Source organism: Nothoprocta perdicaria, unplaced genomic scaffold (genome assembly GCF_003342845.1).
Source record: "Nothoprocta perdicaria isolate Ctin4 unplaced genomic scaffold, notPer1 scaffold_56, whole genome shotgun sequence".
NCBI lineage: Eukaryota > Metazoa > Chordata > Aves > Tinamiformes > Tinamidae > Nothoprocta > Nothoprocta perdicaria.
This window is the reverse complement of record NW_020455821.1, coordinates 2,203,928-2,223,451: the sequence shown is the minus strand read 5'-3', so window position 1 is coordinate 2,223,451 and position 19,524 is coordinate 2,203,928. Positions and strand designations below refer to the sequence as shown.

Sequence of the window (19,524 nt, the reverse complement as noted above, 5' to 3'; positions counted from 1 at the left end):
GCAGTTGTCTCTTTACACTCTGACTTTGTATCTTGCTTTCAGTAACGGGTATCTTGCAGGCAAGTTGCAAAATATTCAGCAGTTGTGTTTTTGTACTTAACTGAAAACTGCTTATGGCCATAAGAGCAGGTTCATGACAGGTCACCAAAATGCAAGCTCGGGAGAAGAGGGCTCCATTCTAGTGTTGTATCTGACTTGGTAGGTATATCCTGACCAAGCCTCTTCACCTCTCCATGCCTTTATATCTGTGCCTGTGAAATGAGAGTTTTACTGACCTGTCATGAAATTTTAAGTGCAGATCAGTAGGTGGGATGAATTTATTCACAACTAATATTCAAGAGGCACATGAAATGCTAAAACAAAATGCAATTTTTGATCTTTATTTCATTCAGAATTTTATCACTGTTTTGAAGATTAAAATATATTTTTATATATGCACATGCACATACATAAATTTTTACTTACAAGCACACACATAGAAACTTATGTAAAAAATGTAATAATTTGTAAATAGATGCAGACAGTACATGGAGATCTTAGAGTGTTAGAGGCTGCTAGTGATTCTGCATTCTAGGACAGATGATTGTAAGTATGTGAACCTTATATGTGTGTTTGGAGGTGTATAGAAGTTTAATAACTCAGCAATTCCATTGAATGAATGAAACGTTAGTGCGTTTATATATATATATATTTATATGAATAAAAATGTCCATGATAGTTATTAAGAAGTTTACATGTTTTGAGAGTAAAAGATTGGTACCCTTTTGTTGTGCAGCCTTTCTAGAAACTGAATTGGACCCTAGATGTTACCCAGCACAGCTGTTGCTATCCTTTGTCTATCTATTTATGTCAGCTGCTGATATCTATCATTTAATTACATAATAGTTACACAAGTCAAATTTGGCCCAAGCACTTACTTAAAGCTAGGACTGCTTAAGTGCTTTGTATATGCATTTATCAAAAAAGCTGTCTCTTGGGGTTTGTAAACTTAAATTATGGAAGAATTTGCATGAAAAAGTAGCAGCATGGTCTGGAACGCTGTCTCTGGCCCCTGCCACAAATACACRGCAAGATGATCTGCTGTCCTAACCGAGCGTTAGTATTTGCGTTTGGACAGGCAGGATGCTTTGATATTTCTAGACTCTGCAATAAATGTATCATTGCTAAATGGACAATAGTGAAGCTACTGTGTGTTGCTTGGTCTGTACTTGGGGTCCACTGAAAGCACAAGCTCTAGATGCAGATGAATTCGTAACACAAGAGTGTTGCTACTTCTGTGTTATTTGTAAAGCCCACACTGAGTTGAACCATGCAGGTCTGTTTGCTAGAGTATGCTCTTGTGTGAATGGGAGTTTTCAGCAGTGCTCAGAGGACACATCTGTCCACAGAAGAGCCCTCCAAGACACCCTGCACCTGTTTCCAAGGAAGATGGTGCAACTGACTGAGCTGCTAAATATTTGCACGGGGTTGCGTGAAGGTTCAAGGTGGCAACTGGAGTTCCAGGGCAAAATGTGTTTTGGAGAGATGAGATATGAATCACAGAATGGTTGAGGTTAGAAGGGACCTCTAGAGAACATCTAGTCCAACCTCCTGCTCCAGCAGGGACACCCAGAGCACGGGGCACAGGGCGGCATCCAGGCGGGTTTGGAAGACCTCCAGAGAAGGAGACTCCACAGCCTCCCTGGGCAGCCTGTTCCACTGCTCTGTCACCCTCGCAGTGAAGAAGTTCTTCCTCACATGCAGATGGAACTTCCTGTGTTGCAACTAACACCCATTACCCCTTGTCCTGTCACTGGCCACCACTGAGAARAGCTTGGCCCCTTCCTCCCTACATTCCCCCTTCATGAACTTACACATGTTATTCAGATCCCCTCAGCCTTCTCTTCTCCAAGGAAAACAGGCCCAGCTCAYTCAGTCTTCACAGATTCACAGATTCACAGAATATTTAAGGTTGGAAGGGACCTCTACAGATCATCTAGTCCAACCTKCCTGCTCATGCAGGCAAAGGTTGGACTAGATGATCTGTCCCTCATATGATAGATGATCTGTTCCCTCATATGATAGAATGAAACTGTTGTGTGGCAACTGGAATGGTTTATCAAGAAACATGATTGCTCTGGAGAGATTTCCAGGACCTCTTTAAAGGCTTATTTGACCTAGTAGCTGCAGATAGGAAGCAGTGGAGCTGAATGATGAGGCATTAAGCTTTCTGAACAGAAACAGCCTTCCCTTAGGCAAGGGGGATCTGCATGTAAAGCAGAGATGAGTTGGATGTTGTTGGCCTCATGCATTGAGTGAGTGGTGYGGTTTTAAAAAATAAGAGCTTCTACTGAGCTTTTATAGTCTTCTGCTTCTGCTWTGTTTGACTTCAAGTGAATTCTGAGAATATCTAGAACTGAAATGTATGGAATAAATCTTACAGTGAAAATTTAAACATATGGAATAAATTTTACAGTGGAAAATTGCTAATTGGTTTACTGGGAAAGCAGAGTGAGATGGCTTAATTTTCTGGGTTAGCAAGTATTGTTCCATATTGTAACACAAAAGGAGGCATTTTATGTATCTTGACAGCCATRAATTAGCATTTAATTTATTTTTTTCCAATACTGCCACTGAACAACAGTATTAGTGAATTTTCAGTAATTAGTTTCAAAGCATTAGGCTTTGCAATAGCTTACTTGTTTTTGTTGTTTTGTTTTTACATTTGAGAAATGTAGCAGATTGGCAGGATTTTTATTACTAGGAAGACCCATTGTTAAAGCTATTCTCATGTTTTCTTCCATAAGTTTACTCAAGTGTGACATAGTGGGATTTAGCAATCTAAAAAGCAGTCATGGTCAACTTCCACATCTGAGGCAAGGAGATTTCAGAGAGCTGCATTTCTTTTTTTTAATCATAGAAACTCTATCTTCTTCCCCAAAATAAGCTAACACTATTGTGCAACTTTTTAAATTTTTATTTATTTATTTATTTATTTGCCACAAATAGTGCCCACRTATTTGGAACTTCACATCTGAAAGTGGGCATTTTGTGATGCAGACCAGCAGGTTTCATGTAAAGGACATGTGGTTTTATTTATTGATAATACAAAGTTTTATTTTAGTATATMTGGTAGCTTTTTGAGATGGGGAGGGGGGGAAGACCACACTTTCTTAAGCCAGCTCACTGGTAATATTTTGAAATGACATGGTGATATTACTGAGCTGTTAGGAATTTATGCTGTGTACTGATAACTAAAGAAAGTAGGGGGGAAACAAGTACAGGTTACCTTGCAAGATGGTGGGATGTTGTGCAATACATCTAGTGCTCAGTTGTGATGGCTCTGCCCTCTTGCTCTTCCATTCTCTATCCCATCTTCCCAACATGTTGGCTAGGTTTTATTAAAATTATTTGTGATATTTTTAGGTTGTTTTACATATATCTATATATGTCACTAACACTTATATCAGGAGGTCAGAAATTAGTTACTTGGCAAAAAACAGATTGAAATAAATTGTCATTCCTTTTTTGTCTTTATTGCTCCGAAACAATGTGTTGTGACACGCATAATCTCAAACTAATGTTGGTGAAGTGCTCTACCTCTCCATTACAGTGCTATGATTCATCGTAATTGTTCTGTTTGGCTTTTTGACTGTTGAGAGTTCAATTTGACTGATCTGAAAATCTGATGTAATTTGAGCCTCCAGTGTTGCAGATGAAGAATAAGTTGGGGGAGGGAATCATATACAGAAAAAAAGTTTGTACCAATAGGTATCCAATGGCAAGTCTATTCTTATGTAAGATTAATCTTCACAAGCAAAGCTAGTAATTTATATACTGAAATCTTTTCTATTCTTTTTGTTAAAACAGAGACATAAAGCCTGATAATGTTCTTTTGGACATGAACGGCCACATACGACTAGCAGACTTTGGATCCTGTCTGAAAATGAGTGAAGATGGCACAGTATGTATGAAGCAGAATTTAAGGGGGTAGTTAGTAATGGGGTCTTTTAAGTGAGTTGTTGGTCTTAAAGGCATTAAATATTGTTAGTGTGCACCAGGGAGATGATAGATTGTAAGCTTTTTGACATGATAAAAACTGGGGGAAGTGTATAATACATTTTAAAATGGTTTTGAAATATTCATCTGTGACTGACTTTTAAAGGTATCCTTTGCAATGCTTTTCAGTCTTTACCTTCTTTCGTACTAGGCATGTGAGTTCTCACCAGGTCTTTTCTTTGTGGAAAAACCTGAAAACCTTTCATTAAAAGGGTACAAGTTTGATGCTATTGATGTGCTAGAGTCATAGGTGACCAGCAGCCCAGCAGTCATGAAATACTTGAAGGGAAAGTCATCCAAAATGAGGAGATTAATTAATAAGCATTTTGTCTCATATTGCTGGTGCCTTTTAAAAAAGAAATCGCAAGGGTACAGTAATTGTCCACCTTGTGAACAAGGTTGGCTCATTGGTATAAGCTCAATCTCCTTTTTTTATTATTATTTTTTCTTTGCCTAGGTGATGTATTTAGAGGTAATCTTGCCAAAATAACACATGCAGCATTATTCACTAATTTTGGCACAATCTTATGTCTCAGTGACATTCTGTGACATGCAGTGCCTATCAAGGAATTACCAGATTAAAGTGCAGAATGAATTGAAGGGAACCACAACAAGTTTTTTTTTCTGAGAAAGCCTGGAAACTTGCCAAAATGACATACTTTTTTTTTTTTTTTTTTTTTTTTTTTAAGGTACAGTCATCAGTAGCAGTGGGGACTCCTGACTACATCTCTCCTGAGATACTGCAAGCAATGGAAGATGGAATGGGCAAATATGGGCCTGAATGTGACTGGTGGTCACTGGGTGTCTGCATGTATGAAATGCTTTATGGTGAAACACCCTTTTATGCAGAGTCACTGGTGGAAACCTATGGGAAGATTATGAATCATGAAGTAAGAAATATATTCCATCTACATGGATGCACTGGGGAGACTGTTATGACTTAAAAGTTGTTCAAGTGCTGGTAGTTTTGTGTTCTCACGATTGTTCTCACAATGGTTTAGAACCAGACCTAGTTGTGTAGATTTATTAGTTCGCTATTTAGGAATGCTTGCATTTCTGAATTGCAGAAGTTGAATTCTTTCTTAAAATGATAATCCAAATGGTGATTTTGTTTTTGAAAAATACTTAAAAAATCTCCAAAAAGTAAAAATTAAAACTCTTAGGTAAGCACAACAAGAGTTTATTCTGCACTGCGTAAAAATGAAGTAATGTGTTATTGAGACAGCTGTGTTATTTACACAGCTGTGCACAATTACTACTACACTGATAGTCAGAACAAAAAGAAAATAGGCAAGTCAAGTGGTGTACACTTAGCTGCATTAAAAACAGGAGTTCAGGGGTTTTGTCCAGTCAAGAAGTGATGGAAGAATGTTGGAACTTCTGGGTATGTTGGACCATTAGGGAGTAAGAATGGACACCAGTTCATGGTGTCTTTTGGAGAGTTTTATTAGCAGGATGGACACGTTCACCTTGGGTAACCAGAGGCTGTTGTGTAGGGTGTGTTGTGCTTTCTCCTCYCGAGAGGAGTGCAGTTTACAAGTCTTACCACAGTGTCACTGTGAGAGCACAGTGTTATTTAATAAGACATGAAATCCTATTAGAGTTGAAACACTAGCAGTGAGAGATATTCATCTCTCTTTTTGCTTTAATTTCTTCAATAAACTAACTGATGGCACCCTTTATTAATTATATTGAAATACGTGACTAGCAGTGGTAACTCATGGCTACCGGGCTCTTAATCTACCAGTGAGGAAGCATTTGAAGCTCTTGTGCTATGGTCTTAATATTGTAATCTCATTTAGACACCGTGAATATGATTTTATATTTTTAGCTGATTATTTTAAGATTAATCTGCATTATTCTATCTTGGTCCATAATTGTCTCAATTTAAGCTTGAAAATAAATAAATATGTTATTGTCCYTTCTTGAGAAACCAGATCAAAAGGAAAATAAAAATCATCTTGGCTATACAGTAGAAGTAGTAGCAAGCTAAATTGTGGATAAAAAMAACTTTTCTGGAGTAATTCTATATATTATTGGTAACTATATTTTTAGAATTTATGTTTGTGGATTATGATAGAAGATCTTTGAGGGATAGAGATTTTTCTATTAAAACCAAAAGATGTTTAATGCATAAATTAGAGAAATACATCTTTATATTTAAAAATGTTTTGTGATGAAATAGCAAGCATCATGGGGATTTTTTAGGAGCTTTAATTAATGAAACCTCAAAGAATAGTCCTTCAGCAAATTAGTGGATCTATGTGTAAGAATACCAATGAGTAAGAATACCAATGAGTATCTACCTTTATTTCATGACCTTTAATATACTAGAGAATGTCAGAGTTTATGCATAGGTCTTATGAAAGATTTGCTTTTTCTCACAGAATTACAGTAAATTCAGCTAGATATATATTACATGAATTGAGAAGAGGTTTCTTGTCCTCAAAATCCATGTTAAGATAAAAAGATTACCCCTGAATGTACTGTGTTGTGCTTTGCCTCTGCTCACTAGAACTAGAACAATGTCTGCTTATTCATTTCCAATATTGCTGATGTAATTCAGCACTTCAGCACTTTCTTTTTTAAACCACTGCTGAAATTGTGAAATGGGTCCTTTCTCTAAAAGTATCTCAAAYTCTTTTCTTTCTGTTTTCTAGGAGCGTTTTCAGTTTCCATCCCATGTTACAGATGTATCTGAAGAGGCAAAGGATCTTATTCAGCGACTTATCTGCAGCAGAGAGCGTAGACTGGGACAGAATGGAATAGAGGATTTTAAGTCTCATGCGTTTTTTGAAGGACTTAACTGGGACAACATCCGAAACCTAGAAGCACCTTATATTCCAGAAGTTAGCAGTCCTTCTGATACATCAAACTTTGATGTAGATGATGATGTATTAAGAAATCCAGTGAGTCTCTTATTAAAATACTAATACAAGTATATTATTTTGCTGCAATGTGTGGTAGTAGTGAGAACTTGTTTTAAAGCAAATGAGTTTTTATAAAAGAGTATGAAAAAAGTTAATAAGTAAAATAAGGGGCTTTATTTTTAATTCTGATAGCCTTGAAAGTGGTTTCTGGGCCTAGCAAATTTATTTCARCGTTCATATGGATATGCACTGTGGTACAGTCTTAAATCAGCAAATAGTGTTCTTGCAGTCATAATGGTATGAATCCTCACAAGCATAGAGCTGGTCACAAGTGAAGCTGCTCTGAGAAATTTCAAAAGAACTGTATCCCATTAAACCTTGGATCAGATCCATTTTTGTATGTGTTACTGTTTAGAAGAGAAGCTAACAATTTCTGAATACTCAAAGTGACATAAGGATGAAGCGCTTTGTTTCACATTTGAAATGACAGGATTGATTTATTCTAGTGTTGAACAACATGGTCAGTCAAAATCAAAATGCATTTAGAAGGATAAAAAGTCCCTTTATTATTTTCCTTTACTAGCAGCTTGTATTTTCATTTATKCTTTATCAAAAGGGACTTAAATTCCTGGGTTTTCAAAATTACGCATATATTCACCACGCAACTTGTAATTGGAGCTGTCCAGGTGATAAGAACTCCCATTGCTACTGCTGCTACTTTAGTCCCTTAACAGCAAGGGGCTTTGTTTGGGATTAGTGCCAGCTTGTGTGGGTTTGGGTCTTATAGTTTAGAAACAGTTGTCAGGAAGGGCAGAGGTTTTTGTGCAATTTATTCATCAGCTTGTATACCAAGAGTCGAGGAGCTTTTGACTTATATTTTAATTACCTGYGTAACAGTTACTAAAATGCTAAAACAGAAGCACACGTTTTGGTGCCAGGTCACTTTTRATTAGGGACTTGAAGTTTGGAGTTTTCTTTTAATGGTCGCATTGTGCTTTGAAGTTGTCAAAATACTGCCCTTCTGAGTGCTGGTTTGGGAAGAAGAGTCCTGAACTCAGGTCATTATGTTAAGAGACAGCCTGTAATGAAATTCCTACATGGATGATGGAAGGGTAGGCAGTAAAGAAGGACTGCAAGTTGTGCACTGCTATGCAGCAAGGAAAGTCTTTCCCTTAGCTGCATCTCTTCAGCCATGGAGGCTAAGTCAAATCCCTTTGCACCCTATGGGTTTTCTTTGGGGTTTTCATGACTGTTATTTTTATGCAGGAAGTGGTGCCACCAAGTTCTCATTCAGGCTTTTCCGGATTGCATTTACCATTCGTTGGGTTTACATACACAACTGATAGGTAAGCAAAGAGTATGTTGTTCTTTAAACCTGCTTCCCAAATATAGCTTATTCTATAAAATCTCATTTTTATAAATATATAGAAAGATTGATGTGTGTGGAGGTACCTCTGGGTAAATCTTCATCCCAGCTTTTAAAGTATCTGAACCTATGTTGCTCAAGATTTAGATACCTTTATATTTAATATCTTATCTCTTTGAAATGGATGAAACGTACGGGACTAGATGTGGCACTTGCAGATACAAACTTGCTCTTTCCACATGAAGAGGAGCTTAGAGTAGGTGGGTTTGTTGAGGGGTGGCTCTTGCCCCGATGCCCTGTTCATAAGCTGAGGTAGTGTAACCTAGTGCCACTCCAGAGCTGGTCCATGGTTGTGAGGTGCTTACAGACGCAGCTCATTTTCTCCCTCCTTCAACAGAGGAGAATTTCCCTCTGACCACAAAGGATCCTTGTCCATATTCTTGTGCCTCTTTTGAGATTAATTTGCTTTATTTGTTACTACTTCATTCTGCTTTGCTGTAGTTTGTTATTCCCCGTGATATTGCTGGCAGAAAGGGTGCAGCACATGCATCTCGTCCTTTTCAGAATTAAATCATGTGGCTTAACCTAAATCCGTCTTTGTCAGCACTTGAAACTAAACCCTGTTCTGTGTCTCAGCTCTCTCAGTGTAGGTACACCCATTCTGCCTGTTCTGCTCTCAGATGGCAGCCTTTAGCATAGAGGAGTTAACACTTTAAATTGTTCAAGCAATTTGTAAAGTGAACGTACATTAACCTCACTATTGTTCCAAATGCAAATATCTTAATTCTTTAGCAGCGTGYACAGTGTCGAGGGAATAATAACTCTGTCTACCCTAGCAGTTATCTGGACTATAGCAATTATTATTTTAATTGTTTGTACGCATTTGATGTGTGTATTTGGTGAAATCACAGCATGGCGCTGTTGCAGATTGCAGTGAATATTCACAAAAATCTTTTAACTTATGTATTTGGTTGTAGCTCTTTATCTGATAGAGGCTCTCTAAAGAGTTTAATGCAGTCGGACACTGTAACCAAAGATATGGATGCCCAGCGTGACTTAAAGAACAGTTCACAAATAGAAGGTTATGAAAAGAAAATACGGAAATTGGAGCAAGAAAAGCAGGATTTGAGCAGGAAACTGCAAGGTTAGTGGGGTATATTTGTGTGAATTCTTGATTCTGCTCCTTAGAAGGAACTGGACTGTATTTAGTTGATCATCTTTTTCTTTTTTTTTTTTTTCCCTCCTTTTTTAAATTTAAGAATCTACACAGACAATGCAGAACCTGCAAGGTCCGGTATCTGTTACAGTAAACGCCAACCGTGATAAGGAAATAAAAAAATTAAATGAAGAAATTGAACGGTTGAAGAACAAATTAACAGGTAAGCCCCTGGTATGATAAGTTTTATTGAGTCATGCAGTTTAATGTTACTAGCCAGTAGCAAAGTATATATTGTTTTTGTAGTGTATTTGCACTAAGCAGAAATAATACTCYGGAATTGCTCAAGAAAAGAGGTTTTCTGCAGTCTTGCTCAGTATTAAGAGGCCTATCAGTTTTTTTCAGATAAGCAATTACTTTTTTCTTCCATTTCTTTGGCCTGATATGATGCATTGGAGTGGGAAGTGTAGAGTACAAGGAATCAGCTAGATGTAGTCAATTAGTGTTCATATTGTATTCATTGCACTAAAAATCTCAGCAGCTTCTGTTATCCATCGTCCTCTTTGGGGAAAGTATGGTTTTGGGGAGTGTTTTTTGGGAGAAGATGTAGGAGATGGTGGGGGGAGAGGATTAGTTGCCCTTTAGTAACATAAAGGGAAGGATAACTCCCTTTTTTATTTTATTATTTATTTTTGGTCTGGTGATACAGTAATTAGGAAGCATCACTGAAAATCAAATGCTGGCCTTGGTCCTGAGAGAAAACTGACTCATCTATATCACTGAAAAAAATGCAGCTTGACAGTGCTATTGCTTATCCATGCAAATCTSCTGTTAGTGTCCCTTTTTTATGTGGGAATCAGTGGTAAATTAAATGGCACCTAGAATGCTAACGASTTGGCTCTGAGAGTTTTGTAGTGGCCTGTAGCATTCCTCAAGTGAGTTCAGCTGCTGATGTCCATGACCTCCATCTGTTGTGCTCCATTCAGRTTATGTTYGCCACARGCTTTTTTGCATCAGGCAATTTTYGGGTTTTTTTTTCCTGCTTCCAAGCTTCTGCTATTCTCAGTCTTTGCGTGTCATGCTTGTTACAGCAAAGCACTTTTTCTTTCTCCCCTCCGTAGTTTGAATATGCCCTCTTTTAGGTGGGTCTATTGCAGAATCAGTTTTGCTCTCCCAAGTAGATGMCAAGAAAAACTATTCTTCAACTAGACTGGAGTCAAAATAGTCAAATTAGACTCAGTTCAAAACAAAGCTCGGTACAAAGCTTTTTCACTTCAAGACAAGTGAAAGTTCTTTGACAGGAGGATTTTTTAATATGTTGGAAAAGTTAAAATTATAYGGGGCTTTCAATGCCACAAAAATAAGTTGTCTAAGATTGTGGAAATGGGGAAGATGACAGAAACTTAAGAGCTGAGTTTCCTAGCCAAAATGTGCTTGTGTAATGCTGCTTACTTTCTTGATATAAGTTTGGAACAAGTTACCTTTAGGATTTCTTTCTCTACAGATATAAGTAAACTGGAAGGACAGCTTGCAGATGCAGTGGCTTTTCGACAAGAGCATGAAGACTCCATACACAAATTAAAAGGACTGGAGAAACAGTGCAGAGCACTGCGGCAGGAGAAGGAGGACCTTCACAAGGTACTGCTCTCAATGTGTACACCTCTAAAAAGTGCCACTGAAAGGAGTTCTAGAGCAGCTCCCTTGCAACCACAGTTTTAGGGTTTAGAATCCTGCTTTTTAAACTACTGGGATGTCACTGAATCTGTAAAGTGTGTCACTGCATTACTTGTGATATACCTTTATTGGAAGTTTTTAGGAATCTTGTTAAAGTGCGTTCGTTCTACTAGATGTGACAATGAGCTTTTAATACTGCCTTTTTGGTATGTTATTTTTTGAAGACAGTGGAATGTTACATACCCAGGAAGACAAAGAAAAAAAAAAAAAAAAAAAAAAAAAAAAAAAAAAAAAAAAAAAAAAAAAAAAGACTGCTGGAGCTAATAGACTGTATAATCATAAAGCTGAATTGTACATGGTTTGCCCAAGGGTAAGGATATTAAGTTTGAAACTGTTTGGGGCAGGGTCTGAAGAAAGGAGTGGGTTTGTATTTTGAATTTTTTTTTTTTATTGTTAACATCCTTCCTTTCAAGATGTTACAATATACACAGCTAAATTTGCAGATGTGTGGCTAGCAGTTAGCTCTGTAGATACTGAAGAGCATAGATATGAATGAGCTAATGGAGTTAAACTACTGGTCCAGCTTGAGCTCACTTACTCTTTGTAATTCAAAAAAAAATTATTTAAGGCCAAGGATAGCTTATGTAATTGCTGGGGTTACTAAGTGTTGTGTAAATTACACCCTTGTTCCTTAAAATGTAACACCGTTTTACTTTAGTCACCAGAATGCTTTAATTCGAAATAAGTAATGACATARTGTGTATTACCTGTGGTTTTCAGGAGTGTGGGGCAGTGCCCATATATACAAGTAACTAGGTTTCAAAAGGCTGAGTAGCCATACTGCTCGTGTGATGTTAAGACACACCAGAAGTCATCCATGGGACAAGATCCTTGACACATTGTTCCGTGTTTTTGAGGGCACTTTTAATTTTTGTCCACTAGAATTCAGCAGCCTCTCTTCTGTCTACTGTCTTACTCGTGGGAAAGAGTTTTTCATCAAACGATATGACTAGCTAAGCAGCTGGTTCTCTTCCTCCTTGTCTGAATTTGGACCTTTTTGAAAGTAACKTATTGCTCTTGAATTTCAGTACTAATGGCAAAAATCTGTTTATGACTCTTGGCCAGAAGCAATTTAATTTGGGGTTTAGTTCTTCCTTTTTATTTTCAGCCTCCTATGATTTTATGTAGAACATTCCTTTTTTTTTTTAATCTTGTTAATTTATGTTAATTTCTTGCTGTAAATGGCAACAGTTTTTGTAGTTTCCATTAAAATATTAAAGCTTCACAGTTATTCTGAGGAATATTCCTCAGAGTCTTCTGAGTAATTGAAGAACTTCACAAGACAGGCAGGAGCAGCACTTACAGGGTATTTGATGGTTTCCCTGACTATGCAGTCTGCTGAAACACTTTCTTTAAATATATATATTATTGTGCAGGTGTGTGGTGATAAACTAAAATGAAACCGTTAGTGAGGTGACCTCTCTAGTCAGATTTATAAGAAAGACTTGTGGAATAGCAAAGATGTTCCCAGACTGCCATGCTACAAGTGGAAAGGCCCTGCAATTTTCTAAAATAGTAGTGTTGGACTATAGGAAAAAATAACTGCTGTCTTGAGGTGTTACTGCAGTTGCYCATCCAAAAGAAATTTGTTTAAGTTAACTTTTAGAAATAGTATTTGAGGTAGTTGAGCTTTTGAGTCGTGCTTATATATTTCCACTTCCCTGGTTCATGGAAAGAAGTTATGGACTCCAATTTTTGATATATTTTCTCTTTTAACCAGCAACTCGTAGAAGCCTCCGAGAGACTAAAGACCCAATCCAAAGAACTGAGGGATGCCCACCAACAGAGAAAGCTGGCTGTGCAGGAGTTCTCCGAGCTCAGTGAGAGGATGGGGGACTTGCGCTCTCAAAAGCAGAAGCTCTCCCGGCAGCTCCGCGACAAAGAGGAGGAGGTGGAAATCAGCATGCAGAAAATCGATGCCATGCGACAGGACATCCGTAAATCGGAGAAAATCAGAAAAGAGGTAGCCTGACAAAAGCTAACCACAAATTGCTTCAGCTGCTGCTTATGTAGTTTTTCATTGGTGGCTATATTAAAAAATCAGAAGCATTAACTAATTTATTTGTCTATTAAAAAAAAATTGCTCGGACAAATTTTTCATACCATTTTGATACAGTTCACAAAATAGATCTTTTGTTTTTCTCTAAGTGATTGGTTAAGCTACCAGGAAATTAATAGTTTCTTTTCTTTGATTGTAATCAGGTTGTTTTTAATCTGGGGAAAACGATTCTTGCTATATGCCCAGCTTCTTAGTTCTTTAGCCATGTTAGTTTTAGACTCCAAGTCACTGTCAGCTTGAAACCCAAGAAATTTAGTGTCTTGATATGCTTCAGTGCTGGAGTACTGACTACTACTTAACGGAATTTTTCTCTTCAGTTTGAGAAAGGAATAATGGTACAGACTAAATAATTCAAAACATAATCTGAATTCGTTATTTTTGATCCACAATTCAAAATACCATCCTTTTAAAAACAATTTTGTTAAATTTGAAAGCACAGAAAGAAGTGCCAGTTCTTCCTCTTACGATGAAAGGAAGTTGTGCAGTTGTYCCCAAGCAAACAGTTTATATGGATACAAAAACTCATCTGGTACTAGTTCTTCATGATACAGATTAATGCCTGGAATGCTGTAGGCAAATATTGTCATGACATTCTGAGTTAATAGTAACAGTGGGATAATGAAGATGGAAGTAGAAAACAGGGTGATGGGTTTTGGTTTTGTTTTTTTTTGTCTGTGTGTTTGTTTTATTTTGTTTTCCCCAAAGGCCAACAACCTGGTCCTTAAAGGAGAGGAATACAAGTAGCACAGCCTTGTTTTGAAATGACTTTTATTTCCTCTCATTGTAGTTGGAAGCTCAACTGGAAGAAGTTGCAGCAGAAGCGTCAAAAGAACGCAAACTTCGTGAGCACAGTGAGGTCTTCTCTAAGCAGCTGGAAAATGAGCTGGAAGCTCTGAAGGTGATTTAACTTTTTTTTAAAGCCATTTTTTACTCATAATGAAACACCTGCAATAGCTTTACTTATGTCAACTGTTACTCAACTGTTGATACTTGTGGGACATCTAAGAAGTATAGAATTACTGGAAACATAACCTAACCTGTTCAGATTTATATCCTTATTTTCTTTAAATACTTAAATATCGATAATTAATATCTTTTAAAGCAGAGATTATGGATACTACTGCCTTGAAAATGGACAGTTTATATCAAATTTATATCAAATTCTAAGCATCTGTTTAGCTTGCGTTGTCCAAATGCAGGTACAGTCCACTCAAACTGGGTTTTTTAGGGCCACTGAGATGGTTAAGGGACTAGAGCACCTCAAATGAGAAAGGGCTGAGAGAGCTTGAACTGTTTCACTTGGAGAAGAGAAGGCTGAAAGGATTAGAAGGCTTTTTTGTGAAAGTTACTGAGCACTGCAACAGGTTGCTCAGAGAAGTTGTGGGACGTTCACCATCAGAGTTACCCAGAATCTGTCTGGATACTGTTCTGGGCAGGCTGGACTAAGCAACCCTGCTAGAGCAGGAGGATTTGACTTACATGATTTCTAAGGGCTTTTCCTTAACCATTTTGTGATCCTGGGAAGCAGAGCAGGCACTCATGGGGCTCAGTGCCTGCTGAGTACCTTTTAATTCACTCAGCACCCAAACAACATTTTTTAAAAAGTCTGCCAGTTGGACAGTTCTGCTTTTGTATAATGTTCCAAAATACAAAAATCATAATTTCTTCCTGATTTCTTTTCGGATGCAGTTGAAGCAGGGAGGCCGGGCAGCAGGTGTCACACTAGAACATCAGCAGGAGCTTTCCAAAATGAAGTCTGAGCTGGAGAAAAAAATCTTATTTTACGAAGAGGAGYTGGTCCGACGAGAAGCATCACATGTCTTGGAAGTAAAAAATGTAAAAAAAGAAGTACACGATTCAGAGAGCCATCAGCTCGCGCTGCAGAAGGAGATCATGATATTAAAGGACAAACTAGAGAAAGCAAAGCGAGAGAGGTAAGGTTTTTGAGCATAATTGATTTATTATAGATGACTTGCTTTTTGTCACAGTGCAATGTCACTTCAAAATTGCTGTTTCACCTCAGTTCTATTTATTCCTTTTGAAAATCTCAATTTAAATTTCAGCAATGTTACAGTGCAAGTATTTCAATCTTTTTGTCCCTCTCTTTAGGCACAGTGAGATGGAGGAAGCAGTAGGAACAATGAAAGAGAAATACGAGCGTGAAAGATCTATGCTCTTGGAAGAYAACAAAAAGCTAACAACAGAAAATGAGAGGGTAATTATTTTATGAAACACTCTTAATACAAATTTTTAGTTTATTATCTTCAATATATTGTAATTTTAATAGTCTGTCTATTGATTAGAACAGAATCTGTAAATGATCAGGCAGTACCCTAACAAAGCCAATGTAATTCAGGTCATATGTGTGTGTCAGAAATCTAAATAATAACTGCAGCCTTTCTATACTGCTCTTTGTGGAATTGATTCCCACAACTCGGAGGCCTTTGGATTGCTTGGTGTAGCTGCACAGAGGAAGACGCATGAGCATGACTGCCTCCTTGATTGCTTTCCGTTCAGCTTCGCCGCTCACGATGGCCTCTTCTGGGTTATTTTGTGTGAAGCAGCAATGTATTCTGCTAGGCTCAGAAGCCAGTCTCCAGCTGCACAAAAACRAGCATCTTCTAGTCCTCTGGTTGATGTGTTTAGAACTCCCAAATAACCGAGAGTTGTTTTGCTTGTTCAGATCCTGTGCATGTGTATACATACACACACAAAAAAAGTCTGAAGCTAAGATGAGCTACAGGTGAAATTAATCTTTTGTTTCAGCTTTGCTCCTTTGTGGATAAATTGACAGCACAGAACAGGCAGCTGGAAGACGAGCTCCAAGACCTAGCAGCAAAGAAAGAATCTGTTGCTCACTGGGAAGCTCAGATTGCAGAAATTATTCAATGGTATGTTTTATTTAGAAATCTCAATGGCCACTTTCTATTTTTTAAATATTTATTGGGCTTTTCTGTGTATGGTAGCTAAGCCATTTTTGGGTGCCTCATATCAATGAAATGATATTCATGTGAATGTTGATAATCTGTTTCTCTTTTCTTCAGAGTAGAGCTGAGTAGTAAGACAATTAGAATTGTCAAATACTATTGTGAGATACAGAATGAAATTGTCAGATACCATTAAGTATTGGGCAGTTTGTTAAGTTTTGGTGTCAGCTTGCATCAAACCTTACAGTGATACCAAATTCATCCAATGTCTTCTGGAATATTTTGATAAATTCATTCAGGAAAGGTGGTCATGATTTACAAGGTACACTTCAAAATATCAAAACAGCTGTTCTGCCAGCAGCCCCCAGAGGGATCTTGTCTTTCTCCCTCGATGCTTCTTTCCATCTTCCTCAAAGCAAGCACTGGAACGTAACTCACAGGTCAGCATGTCACACCTTCTGCATTTGTTGAGTTAGTAAGCCGTGTGCAGCTACCTTCAGTGCAGATTTCTTGGTCATTGGTATATATTTGCTTTTTGCAATTATTTTGCTGGCTGAAGTTGAATGCTCATCCAGGTTAGGCATTGGAGAACAGCGTTTTGTAGTGAAATGAGTTTTTAGTTGCTGGACAATATTTACTATATTTCAGATAGTGAAGGGATTGTGGGATGAGAAGGGATTCATAAGGTGTGTATATCTGCCCTTCTAGATATTAGAGAAGGCCTTGAAGGTGATCTTTAGAGAGAGGAAAAAGAAGAGGCAAACAATATGGCAATATGTAGATCAGACTCTATAGAAGAGTGAATTTCTGCAGAATTCTTGTTGATGACTGAAGGGAAGCTACAGTTTCCCTGGCAACTGCTGCAATCAAGACCAGATAGAAAAAGCTCAAGGCAGCCGTCTAGGTTGTTTTCAGGTTTCTGTGTCTAGGACAATTTTGTTGTCTTTGTCCACTTGTGCTACGTCCCTAAACCCAGTGCAGACACTCCGATCTTCAGTGATGAAGTATGTGATGCCATGAGCCATAAGACTGGCAAGTAACTGTTTTTTTTTATCACAATAGGGTGAGTGATGAGAAGGATGCTCGTGGCTATCTCCAAGCATTAGCTTCCAAAATGACAGAAGAACTAGAATCATTAAGAAGTTCCAGTCTGGGATCAAGAACACTGGTAAGAAACAGCAAAGCATTCAGACTGTTTTGAGATGTCTAAAAAGCTAAACTTTTAGCTTTGCCACTTATTCATCTCTGCTCACATATTAAGGAGAAAAAAGTCATGTGAACCATCAGAACTCTTTTCTATTAAAGCTTCTGCTTTTTCACTGACTTCCTAGCGTTGAGTTGCTTGGGTCAGCTCATCAGAATTTGATGATACTGTGAGCTAGTAGTTTCTTACTAATATCTGTCATTGCAAATTGCTTTTAAACAGTGTGGAGGAGCAGAAGCAATAATTAAAGCCATGAAGGACAGTATGAAAATGCCTCTCAGCTCACCCAGCCAAATGCACAAGAATAATTTTAATTGCTTTTGCAGTGAGATAACAAAGAATTTTCTTCTCTGATTCAACATTGGCTGGTCGATATTATTRTGAACTAATAACACATTTGAGATCACATTGGTTTTTTTAGGTATCTGTAAAACAATGAGACCCAGGGCCATAATTTTTTTCTGTATAGGCAATATCATGATTTCCCAAACAGTTTGTCAAATAGAAGAGAGGTGAAGCCCTCATGAGAGTGAATAGTTCCAAAGGGAAGAATGATTTTTGTCATGATCAGTACTAAACACCTGCTTAACGAAGGGAAGAACCATTTGCAACCCAGTATGGAAACCTGTGTCCTTAGCAGTGCTAATTAGTATCACTGAACAGTCGTAGAAAAAAACAAGCTGCTATTGGTTTATATGGAGTTACTCATCCTTTCCAAATACGTGAATATTGGAAAACAAGACAAAAATTGTCCTTTCCTGTGAGTTACCCTTTGGCTTCATCAAAAAGGAATGCTCTAACATGTCGTGAGATATCATAGGAAGAGAATCAGATCAAATGCAGTAGGCATTATTTTCCTCTTGGCTATTGCCAGAATAAGGAATGCTGTCTGTTCTTTGTAATGCAGCTGATTTTGTAATGTCAGCAGAACTGGATCTCAGGCAATTATTTCTCAGTGTAAGGAAAGGCTGCCCTTTCCCTGAGAATGCAGTTTGCAGGTTCATGCCTGACTAGAGATCTATTAAGGAATAGTCCACAGTGCAGATGAAGTCCATGCAGAAAAATGCTTGGAAAATGCCTAGAGGAGGGAACTGAGTTTCATAGTGTATGCCAAAGCATAGTGTATGCTGCATAACAAGATTAGTATTCGTTTAGGAAAACAATGCAGGTATCCTAATATCTCCAAACTCAGACTATTTCTTTTTTCTTTCCTCATATTTTTGCCACTATCAGTCTTACCATGTTTTTACTCAGTGCTTACATGAATGAAACTGGCTGTTTTCACTGGGTTCTCTCAGTTTGATTTTCATGCCCAGTGTTAAAGTCTTTTTCTTTCAAGCATATTTTATTAGTGGTTTAACCATTATAAAAATCGCTCATTCTGTCACTAATGTGAAGTCTGCCTGTGAATTGATTTCTGTGTAGCAGGATTAGTATCCATAATTAAAAGAGCGTTCTCTTAAGCAGTGTGAAAGCTATTTTATGTCCTTGAATAACATTAGAAATACCTTCCAGTTGATATTAATATTCAGTAACTTACTGCAACAGGATCCACTTTGGAAAGTACGCCGCAGTCAGAAGTTGGATATGTCAGCTAGGCTGGAATTACAGTCTGCCCTTGATGCAGAAATTCGTGCCAAGCAACTAGTTCAAGAAGAGCTTCGAAAAGTTAAAGATGCAAACATATCTTTTGAAAGGTAATAGGGGCTTTGGTTCTGTTAAGGTTTTAATGTGCTGCTTTAGTCTATGTGCTAGAATAGATGCAACTTCTTTAAAATTGCCCCTTGTGCCAGGGATATTACTGGACTTCGTCGGAAAGATCCTATTCAACAGCCTACATGTTTCTTTCTTAAATTCAATGGCAATTCTAGGAATTTCTTGAAACAACCCTTACACTGCTGTGAATGGCTTGGTAGCAACACATGGATTTTATACATCCAAGGAAAAAAAATTGTATAAGAGCATATTCAGAGCAAATCCAATACCTTTTCTTATCCAATACCAACTGGAGAGTGGGCATCTTGGGAAGATGAGGCCAGCTAGAATKATTTTATTTTATACAGTTAGAATTATTTCCTTTGGCAAATATCTGCAGTGATAGGAGAAGTCTTAAGTGCAGTTTTCACTCTCCAGCCAAGTGGTGAGATGCCAGCTCATGGAAAAAGTCAAA

General features: G+C 37.7%; 1 protein-coding gene across 3 annotated transcripts in view; it reads left to right on the top strand.

Annotated features, from left to right (window-relative positions):
• Window positions 1–19,524, top strand: part of CDC42BPB (CDC42 binding protein kinase beta) — a 59,700-nt gene that overhangs the window by 17,841 nt on the left and 22,335 nt on the right. For all 3 annotated transcript variants that reach the window (XM_026048691.1, XM_026048689.1, XM_026048690.1), the window contains exons 5-18: window positions 3,850–3,943; window positions 4,728–4,928; window positions 6,699–6,947; window positions 8,175–8,254; window positions 9,252–9,418; window positions 9,534–9,653; window positions 10,935–11,068; window positions 12,885–13,127; window positions 14,011–14,121; window positions 14,913–15,157; window positions 15,333–15,438; window positions 15,990–16,114; window positions 17,213–17,318; window positions 18,903–19,051. In XM_026048691.1, the coding sequence (XP_025904476.1) occupies window positions 3,850–3,943; window positions 4,728–4,928; window positions 6,699–6,947; window positions 8,175–8,254; window positions 9,252–9,418; window positions 9,534–9,653; window positions 10,935–11,068; window positions 12,885–13,127; window positions 14,011–14,121; window positions 14,913–15,157; window positions 15,333–15,438; window positions 15,990–16,114; window positions 17,213–17,318; window positions 18,903–19,051 (2,130 nt within the window). The remainder of the gene's footprint in view (window positions 1–3,849; window positions 3,944–4,727; window positions 4,929–6,698; window positions 6,948–8,174; window positions 8,255–9,251; window positions 9,419–9,533; window positions 9,654–10,934; window positions 11,069–12,884; window positions 13,128–14,010; window positions 14,122–14,912; window positions 15,158–15,332; window positions 15,439–15,989; window positions 16,115–17,212; window positions 17,319–18,902; window positions 19,052–19,524) is intronic.